The sequence below is a fragment of the Argopecten irradians genome, chromosome 11, assembly GCF_041381155.1.
Source record: "Argopecten irradians isolate NY chromosome 11, Ai_NY, whole genome shotgun sequence".
NCBI lineage: Eukaryota > Metazoa > Mollusca > Bivalvia > Pectinida > Pectinidae > Argopecten > Argopecten irradians.
The window spans coordinates 29,306,308-29,317,513 of NC_091144.1; the positions used below are offsets into that span (position 1 = coordinate 29,306,308).

The following is an 11,206-nucleotide window of genomic DNA, read 5'->3' on the forward strand; positions in this document are numbered from 1 at the left end:
TGTAATGCATTTTTATTGACAATCACACACCGACTTAAATATGTATGTATGTAATTATAATGAAGGAAGCGGAAAAGTTTCTGCCTTCATTACATTCACATATAAAGTATAACATATCTTTTTTCAGTTTAATGGATAAAGCCATCAGATTGATTGGCATATTCATATTTCCGCTTCACTCACTTCAATGGAACAAGTATACTCTAAGCATTTCGTTAAATTAGAAAATACAGGTCATACATTACAATTTTGCATAATAAAGAGTTATCTTCCCTTGTATTGGTATTGATTTTGAAGAAATTTGTTTGCCGTCAGAAATTGTCCTATTTAAAAAAAAACAAATTGATTCGGCATATTTCAGAATGAAATTATTTAGAAGTATGAGCTTTAAAATACCTATGGAGGACTTAAATTTTATCCGTTAATGTTTTCCAACAAAGAAAGAACTTTTTCCAGTTTATAATTTGATGAATTATAAATAGTATAATAGATGAAGCTTATTGTGGTTCGGAAAGCTATCAGAATAAAATATCATTTCGCACGTGAATAGGTCGATGAGCGTATCTGCATGCATTTAATTTGATCTTTAAAAATATAGAAGTTTGGTATGTGTATTTTAGTAGACAGGTCTATGTTCAAACACACCGTATCAAATTCATATTATCTTTTGTTAGTCTAGATCGGCTTCCTCTCCTTTGTACAAACGCAATCATGTGTGTTGACTCGGGCACCAGACCTACCGCTAGGTATATAGACAAGTAAAATGGCCCACGTAATGATCGTGTTTGTGTTATGTACATTATGGATCGTACTTTCCTCTGGTAAGTATTCAGTTATTGTGACACAGCTGTACTGCTACAGTATGTGCATTTGTATCTATTATTTCATCCGAATTCTACTGTTGCTTATAGCGCAAAGTAGAATTATAGTTTGCATCAAAACGTAAATATCTAATAATTTATCATTTATAACAAATAAAAAACATTAACTCCGTCATTTTGTTTCCTTTCTGTTCTTTACGATATAAAATATTTATTATAGATTCTCTTCGTATGAAACATTTCAGATGTAACCAACATAAGTGTATATAGTACTTAGTCTTTGTATTCAGTATTATACAGCTATTGTATATAGGATCGACACAGGGTATAATCTACCATTGTTTTTGGAGCCATTCCTGTACTCATTGTATAACATTGGCTCCGCTGTTTAGTCTCTGCCATAATACAATGTAACACGACTCTTTATTTAGCCTTTACTATTCGATATGTTAACGTTTCTCCCATGCAGTGAAAAGGCTGAATATGGTACGGACTTTGGAGTGAGTCGAAAACATAAGACATAATAGATAGAAAGGTATTGTGTTAATAGTGTCAAATAGGATTTCTTTAAATATATATTGATTAAAAGGTATACTCACGCTATTTAACATCTATTGTTGAGGTAATAAATGATTATATTTGGGGTGTAAAACATTTATTTTTTATTTTTCCGAATTGTGTTTGATATCATCAATGTTAAAATCATAGATGTACAAAACATCGTCAAATTAAAATATAAAAGATGTGACAATGTCATGATGTGGAAACTAGTCGATAACGTTGCATTGTCAGTTATATATATGTATAACAAATTTGAAGAAAATCCTTACGGATGAAATATATAAGAAATAAAAACAAAAACGACTGACTAGTTATGTAAGCGCTTTCGCCCCATTCAAAGGAGCTCTTCAGACTGTTTGAACCAAACATATTTACAACACTTATACGTATACTTTCAAGGCAAAGGCACCGTGTCGTTGTAAACAATTCATTTGACAGTGTCAAAAGATTAAATATAAAAGTACTATGTATCACAGAACCTTTCTGAAAGATCTAAACAAACACACTTGCTCCCTTTAAAATCTTACCACATTAATATGGAAAACTATAGCAACCATTTTGTCTATCCATGATACGATTTAGGGACCTTACGGATTCAGAGAAAGAACAATGGATTCACTTTCAATCAGTCGATTTCGATATAAATTTACTACTGGCGAGGATCTTAGGAAATCTGATATGTTTAACCTTGGAACAATTTGTGTAAAGAAACTTCATCTGATCGGTAATGCTATCTCAACAATAGGCACAGATGCCATTACCGCATGAACTACTAAACATGCATTGAGGAACCAGATGTTTCAGAAAATATGTTCTTTTTACCACAACAACTTACTATGATAGGTCTTTTTCGTTCATTGACTCGCATACTAGTAAGGCATACTGTGATCCATTTTTTCTCGAATCCTGCAAAGTATCTTTTTAGTAAAGAAGAACAGTATTCTTAACAAGAAATCTTACGTATGTAGATTTCACTGACAATATATGTTATCAGGGTATATCGGGGTATATATATAATATGACTACAGCAAAAAATAATCTGACTGTGTTGAAGATAGGTTATTATCAATAAGAATTTTAGAATGTTTCATATGTACTTGTCCAATGTCTAATCCATTTTTAAAGGAATTAGGACATATGCGGAGTCAGACTGTTCAGAAGTTACTCAAATTTGTCGCAGAAATGCCTCTTCTCTCTCGACTGAGTGCAATCGGGCAGTGTAATATCGAACGCGTCCTTAGTCAGAACACACCCGCATTATTCAAAAGTTTTCAATTTCTATCTGTCTATACTTCGATCATTTCCCATCACAAAGACTGTCTCTTTGCAATTCATACATAGACATGCATTTTTGCTATACTCATGATATACAAAAACCACGTCAGAACAACTAAACATTATCTGGAAACCGGACATGGACCGGTGATTCATGCAGAGTTACTTTATGTTTCATTTAAATATGTATAGAGAAAATATCTTGATATTATAGCTATAATTTACATAACCACATTAAAATATTTCAAATTATTACATTACATTAATGAAAATGTAAATTAAATCCAGAGTATTATGATTGGCTCTACCAAATTGCGTTTTACATGGGAAATCAGGTTAGTTATGTACATGTGAGGAAATTGGGACGTTCTTATCGTGGGGAAGATGCCACTAATGTGTATGATACACAAAAGGTACGAGAACTTTTATGTGTCTCACTTCAAAAGGAATTGAAATGTTCCCCCAAGCGGAATTCCTAATAAAAATTCGAATCAAATTCAAAGAACAGCATGTATAGTTTCTTCTCTCCCAACTACAGTTGCTTATCGTAATTGTTACTACTCGCGACAGATACCTTTATATTCTGTATGCTGTTATATCTACAATTAATCAAGCACAGAGGCAAATGGCGGACTAAGTGTGGTGGTTACGAGTGTTTTTTCTCGCATCACCCGCGACGGAAGCTATAACCTGCACAAATGAAAATCTATATACATTTCCTACTCTAGTATCTGGCGACGCAAAGATTACCACATTTGGGAGAGAGAAACATTAGCAACCCGGACCTAGTAAAAAAAACATCATTACTGGCGTTGTGGGGATACAAACAGTTTTCATACGCGCGGTTGGCCGAAGCATAAAGAACTGATAACTTCATCTAGTACGGCTATAAACTGCCCTCATCGTTATTCAAGCTATCGGCTTCTTTAGGTGAGCGAGGTAATGGACTACACAGTACTATCTAGATTATCAACATATGAATACTCATTTCGTGTTTTTTTACGAGAATAATTTGAATATCTTTTGCTGGGACGAAATTGAAAAGAGCGAATTTACGAAACTTATTCGAAAACTACTGGGACAACCATCTTCACGTCCTGTACGATGGGTCATATGAGGGTTAATAACACTTTTGTAAAATTGGACTGGAGGACAGAAAAAAAAATTGGGGTGGATTGTCCATGCGTATTATTTAGTAGAAATGCGATTTTCGAAGTATTACACATGTAGCGGAGTCGACGTCTATATAACGAAATCAAAAGCCATGTTCTATCGATATGTGATATTCATATTCATGATTTATGGATTATTACGTCTAGTTTTCAATCAGGGTATATTAAGAACGGTATCCAGTGTATGTGCAAGTCGTGCCATGCGTGTGTTGGGTGAGATCTGCACGGTGGTTGTATCATGACTCTTTAATTTATAATAGTGAAACTTTTGCCCTTTTTTATAGTGCTATATCACTGATAACTTGCCGTCGACGGACTAAGCAAGCACACTACTCAACGGCCTTAATTAAACTGTCCAACGGGGCAAGCCCAGGCGTTACCCTCCCCTTTATGCTGAACGTTAACCCCAGGAGCAGAGACTATATCACCTTTTACTGACTATGGTGTTGCTTCCTCCAAGGAGGGAAAGCTTCAAACTTATGGCTAGACGAGGGCTGATGTCAAGGAAGACATTACCTAGAAAGAAAAAACCGTTAGTTAGGCAAGATAATGTTAGGCCAGTGTTGCTTTCTAATAATAGTTTCTTGTTTATCACCTCATTCTTTTTTCTAGGCCAAAATCCAAAATGGTAAACAATATTACAAACGTGTGGATAGTGCTTATGGGGGGGGGGGGGGGGGGGGGGGGGGAGGGGGGGGGGGGGGGGGGGGGGGGGGGAGGTATTGTACAGTTACATTCACTAATGTTTAGATTACATTGGGTTGGTTAATGATGACCCACAAGTTAAGATAGACAATCACTTATCTACCGTTCTTCGTTAAACTTTACAGCGATATACGAAAATAATATATATACTGAATGGATAATTAACATTCAATTATACCTAATTCCATAATATCTATTTAAAAATAATAACAAATACTAAATAATTACTCACCCCACACATCGTGCGGAGGTTTCCAGAACGGGCGATGATTTATAGCCTGTTAAGCGTAATGTGAATACCTGGCACAATTACTATAACAAATACAGACAGTATTGTACACAATTGAATTTAACAGATAAATGTACATATTAATTCAATCTGTATAACTTATATAAATAATTAATAATCAATTCTCTGGATCAAGATATATCTGTGATCCGACCATTTAATACACTCTAAACATATATTCTTTTGTTGTATTACAGTACAACATTAATATTCAATTATATACAGAGTCATGGCTTAAAACCTATTGTAAAAACCCACCAGATCTTCTAAATTTCACTGAATATACTCTGCATGAATAAGTGTGGTGCATATAGTTCAGGTGCCAGAATAGAAGAGTGGTAGAAATTTAGAAGAAGATTAAAAGCATGATATATAAGTTTAACTGTCCAATGGTAATGTCCGTCTCAAGTCACCTGACATACCTACTCACATTCCTCTCATACCTATATTCAAGATCATTAAAGGCGCACACTCCATACAAATCTCAATACTACTTTAAAGATACACACACCTTAAAATATATCATAACATGTTATGACTTATTTAAACAATTACAAAATATAACCCTGTTAAACAAACACGTATGTAACGGGTTCATGTAATAAAAACTTGAAGTGCATCAATTGATACTGTTTTCATATGTTGTTTTTGAATTATACTTGTTACAGAATCATAGGATTGTAACTGTCATCACGAAGCAGAATTTACAATGCCATGCTCATTCAGTTTCACACTCATTTCAAAATGTAAAAAATCCAGAAAAATAATAAAACAATTATAGCGTTTTGATTTCGGTCAATACATGGTTATATCGACCACAGAAAAATATCGACCTCGGACTACGTCCACGGTCCATATTTTTTCTTTGATTGATATAACCATGTATCGACCATATCAAAATGCTCTATTTGTATAGTGAACTTAAACGTCTTATGGATGATATCAATGTTACCAGAATACGGATCAATGTAAGAATAGAGATATTTAGCTTATTCATCATTACAATACAGTGAAATAGTCTTGTTCATATTTTGTATTTAAATTAATTATAAGATCGTGATATACAGAGTCCCAATTAATTACATATGGATATAGATGCTACCGCTATAATACCTACTGAAGATCTCATATCCCCAAGAGTATATAAAAATGTGGGTCAGAACACGAACGGCACTTATTCCTAAAGAAATAAAATACTAATGCTAATTTTATTCGCTTTACATTGTACATTTAAATTAAGTTAGAATTGTATAAACGTTTTTACACTCGTATAATAGATCAATGAAAGAACATTGCAACTTAATATTTGTTTGTGTTTGTCTGTTCATTTATAAGAAGCAGAACCAATAAGGATTTTTTCCTCGTTATAAAGATGTCTCTGTTACATATTTAGATTTAAATTCACCATTTTGTCTTAAAATCTGACTTGACAATCTCTCCCAAAACTTGTTTTTGGCTCCAGTCAATTTGTCTAAAGTCGTGTTACTTTTATTTGGCCATCGTAAAGGACGGATTATTTTCCAGTTGTTCCGGATAAGTTTAGGAAATTCGCTCTTTTTTATATCGTTTAACAAAATAAAAATATTCATATTTTCTCGTCCAACACGAAATGAATATTCATAAGTTAACCTCATGGTGAATAGTAGCCACTCTCTTTCTAAAGAAGCATAACTAACAACAAATACAGTTTGACGTGATGCGTCTATAGCGTCCATGATGTTATCAGCTGTGTCTCGGCCTGGTATGAAATCTTTATCCTCACAGCAAAATTCGATTTCTTTCTCATCCAACCAGGGTGCTAATGTATCTCTTACCCAAATGTGATCTTCGTCGCAATAGGAGATATATAAATCGTTTGTATATTGTGTAGCTTCCGCCGGATGACGGCACAACACTCGTAACCACACACTTCGTCGCCATGCCTCTCTTGCTAGAACACCAAACACGAAGAATATAAATGTTAGAGTAAAAGAGACGATAAGCCACGTTTGAGAAACACAATGATCTTTGAATTGCTCGAAAGTTTCGAGAAATTCTGCTATCGGTACCTCAATTCCTTCTGACGTCATACATAATAGTTCTCGCTTTTTGTATATCACATTAGTGGCTTCTACCCACGATAGGAACTCCAAATTTTCACATGTACATACTAACGGATTCCCATGTAACACAATTTGAAAATCATTCGATTTGATTTTCATTTCATCAAGTAATGTATAATGGGAATAGATTAATGTTGTTATGAAATTATTGCTAATATCAAGATTCTCTAATACGGTTAAATTGTGTAATATCTCTGTAGGAATCCGGTCCATGTGATTTCCAGAAAGGTTGAGATGTTTGAGAGTGTCCTTCTGATCTGTTAACAGATGTGTATGTATGAATTTCAAGTTATTTGAGGAAAGATCGATTAAAGACAGATTATGAAGTCCTTTAAATATTGCGGGTGTGTTCCGACTAAGGACGCGTTCGATATTGCATTTCCTTGCAGTCAGCCGAGAGAGAAGAGGCATTTCTGCAAACATATTTGGATGTACTTCAGAACAGTCGACTCCGGATATGTCTAATTCCTTTAAATGTATTAGTCCTTTGACAACTGCATATGAACATCTAAGAATCTTATTAGAATAACCTATCTTCAACACAGTCAGATTATTTTTTGCTATGGTCATATTAAATAAATACCCCGAAATCGAATTGTCCGTCATATCTACATAGGTAAGATTTGTGGGTAAGAAAAATGTTCTTTCTCTACTAAAAATACTTCGCTTTCGAACAATATTCATCTCAGTATGCGTTGCTCGTAGGCAAGTCAATGAACGGAAAAGCCCCAACATAGTAAGTGGTTGTGGCAAATAGAACATATTGTCTGAAACATCTAGTTCCTCAATGCATGTTTTAGTAGTCCATGCGATAAAGGCATCTGCGCCTATTGTTGAGATAGCATTACCGATCATATGGAGTTTCCTTACACAAATTGTTCCCAGGTTAAACATATCAGATTTCCTTAGATCGTCGCCAGTAGTAAAAATATATCGAAATCGATTGATTGAAAGTAAATCCATTGTTCTTCCTCTGATTCCGTATAGTCCCTGAAGGGCATCACGGAAAGTTAAAGTGACTGCTAAAGTTCTCCATTTTAATGTGGTAAGATTTCCAAAGGGAGCAAGAGTGTTTGTTTCGATCTTTTTGAAAGGTGCTTTGATACTAAGTACTTTTATATTTGATCTTTTAAGTCCGTCAAATGAATCGTTTAACAAAGACACGGTACCGTTGCCTTGAAAGGATAGGTATAAATTTTGTAAATGTGTTTGGTTCAAAAATCCGTTTCCAAACACAAATCCCTGAAAAATATCTATAGAAAGAAATTCAAGATTCGAAATGGCTGACAAAGCCTGTCCTGGATAAACTTTTCTAATATGGAATTTATTTCTTTGAATTTTTATTTCCTTTAGCTTTTTTAGGGTTTCGAAGACATTTATATCTAAAGATAATTGTTCTAGTTTGTTGTCTGTGAGATCAAGTTCTTCAATATTCGGGACGTTATCGAATGCTCCGGACGTGATCCTTACTAGTTTGTTTCTTTGAAGATGCAATATTTTTAACAGTGGAAGATCCGGAAATGAACCCCGTTCAAAGGAAGTAAAATAGTTGTTACTTAGATCCAAACTAGTCGTATTTGACGGCAAACCCTTAGGTACAACGAGCAGACGACATCCGGAACATATCACGTGGGTCTCTCCAGGCCTTTCAATGGTGTTACAGCAAACAGGAAGTGCATCTGAATGGTTATAGAAAAGCATTGAGTTTTGATAATGGCAATATATAATTAATGAGTGAGGAATACATAAATCATTTTTATAACTATTTACCTGGTTTTATATCGTATGACATTCAACGAAATACAAAACTTAATGGAAATTATAGCATGTATATCAGAAATCACTTGACTTGAAACTTAATTGGTTTAATCAAACCTTATGTTTTTACGAGATAAATGATGAAAAATTGCGCAGTTATGGTACATATAACTTGAACGAGACAACCAAACCTAACCCTATATTATAAACATGTTAACACAGTATTGATTGTATAACGGCTACCCTAAACCTTTAGTAAATATAACTATAAATTGTCATTGGATATTTTTGATGGGCTTTTATAAAATATGGTCAAGGTCATTCATATTGACGAAGTTGGTAGCCCTTTATCTCAGCATGCCAAAGGTCCGGAATCAGGTCTCTAGACTTTCAAGAACGTCAAAAGAAGTCCTTTAAACATTTCAGGTGTTTTGGCCTTCAGTATCAATATCATTCATGTAAACAAATATGAACATGCTACTAGCCATAAGGTATCTGGGCCATTTTGAACTAAGCAAGAAGGTGTTTCAAGATTTAAAGATTTTGGCCCTTGTGGTATGAAGGTCAATGCTATTCATATTAACAAACGTGGTACTCATTTATTTTGCCATGCTACATACGCAATAACAGGTATCTAGACATTCAAAACCTTAACAAGAAGTCGCTTAAAAATAAGTTTTTTGGTTTCTTTGACCTTAATGAAGGTCAAGGTCACTCAAATTAACATTTTGTATTCATTTATCTCAACACGCTACATGCCCAATAACAGGTCTCCTGGTCTGCCAGAACCTGAGAAGATTGTTAAATGATTTTATCGAAAAGTTGATCTTTTGAACTTTGACCCTTATTTCTAACCGGAAGTTGGCGTTTTGGAGAAAAGTGTTTCAAAGATGTTTGTTAATTTTTTATTCTACATAACATATCCTAAAAATGAAAGAAATTTGCTGAGCCGCTAACGAGATATAAATCTACGTGTAAAATAGCAAATAAGTTCATAACGACCATTTTGGATTTTGAGCAATATCTAAAATGCTGCTGTCACACCTTGACCTTATCTCATATAGTATGGTGACATCTTCATTGGGGTATCTCTTACCATATCGGAGATCCATTGTATACAATGTTGAAGTACAAAAGACAAAACAAAAACATTTGGTCTGTTCACCCATGCGTTAAAACCCCTAATTACCCCAAAAAAACCACGATTCACATTTCTGACCAACAGAATAGAAATCATTACATATGACTTTATTGTATCGATATTATACATTATTGAGATCTAACATATAAAATTAAAACAACCATATAATTGCATTTTATACGAAGATATAAAGGATTGGATACGGACCACTTTTGGTACAATTTATTGTCATTTTTATAGTCGAAAATAAGAGATTAATATGAAGAAAAAAAACTGTTGTAGAACATCACTTACCAGATGAACGGAATGTCCACAGTGTACAGAATGTAAGTAAGGTGGATATCGTTGTATCGGCCATTTCAAATGTCTACCTATCAGGAAGTATTTTTCGTACCTGTAACTGTATATTTAATCGAGCTTGGAGGACTGGAATTTGATATCGTGTGCCAAATGTATTTACAATTGGATTTTGTGTTGGAGTGTGTTTGACTATAGACATGAACTGTATTGGTGCATATGCAAACAGCGACTTATATCATACGCATGTATATAATTATAGAGTGGCTCTTACATTTGAATACCTTCAAATAGCATTTCCATATTAACGACGAATTGAAGGTCTCAGTTCAGTTCAGTACATTTCTTAATCGTCATTATTTCAACAAAATGGCAAATATCAGATCAAATGTTATCACAAAGAATAACACTTCCTTATCGGCCATTTTGTTAAGTTTAGTCGTTTTCTTTTAAGGTTACATACGAGAATGTTTGATGAAAAGAATTCAAATAAATGTAAATAAAACTTAATTATTTTGATACTAGTATGTATGTGAGGTCAATGTTTTCTATTTTACACTTTTTCGATGCAAAATAAAATAAGTCATCCATAACAGTGTACATTTTCGATCCTCCTCCTGTTCTATACACATAAACTTGTACCGGTGATTTCTTACACAGAACACGCTCACATATCATAATAAAGTGCATTTAAATGTCCCTCACACACAAGCGCGCCTTGGTATCTCGTGTGATTTCATATGAATTATCAGTTAACATTAAAGGATGCCCAATCTACAAGCTGCAGTGTTTTCCAGTTACACAAAGACATTCCTTTTGTAATTCGTGTTTGTGTACGTCCAAGAACTATACGTAGCACCACAGATACAACAAAAAAAACCATAATACGCTCTAAAATGCAATAAATGATATATTTTAATGTAGACCGCCCTTCTGTAAGTAGACCGGTTTCTTACGATGAGTGTCTATCTAAGCTCAACATTAGAATGTTTCCATTTAAGACACCACATACTCCCCTCGGGATCCACAAACTGTGTATATAAAATTCTATTCTACAAAAAAGTAGGAACACAAATGATAAAGAT

General features: G+C 34.1%; 1 protein-coding gene across 1 annotated transcript; it reads right to left on the reverse strand.

Annotated features, from left to right (window-relative positions):
• Positions 1–6,039: 6,039 nt before the first annotated feature.
• LOC138335236 (toll-like receptor 4) lies at positions 6,040–10,468 on the reverse strand. The gene is made up of 2 exons (XM_069284227.1): positions 10,119–10,468; positions 6,040–8,604 (listed from the first exon to the last, which is right to left on the reverse strand). The coding sequence occupies exons 1-2, from the start codon at positions 10,180–10,182 to the stop codon at positions 6,188–6,190; spliced, it is 2,481 nt and encodes an 826-aa protein (XP_069140328.1). The 5' UTR covers positions 10,183–10,468; the 3' UTR covers positions 6,040–6,187.
• Positions 10,469–11,206: the final 738 nt, after the last annotated feature.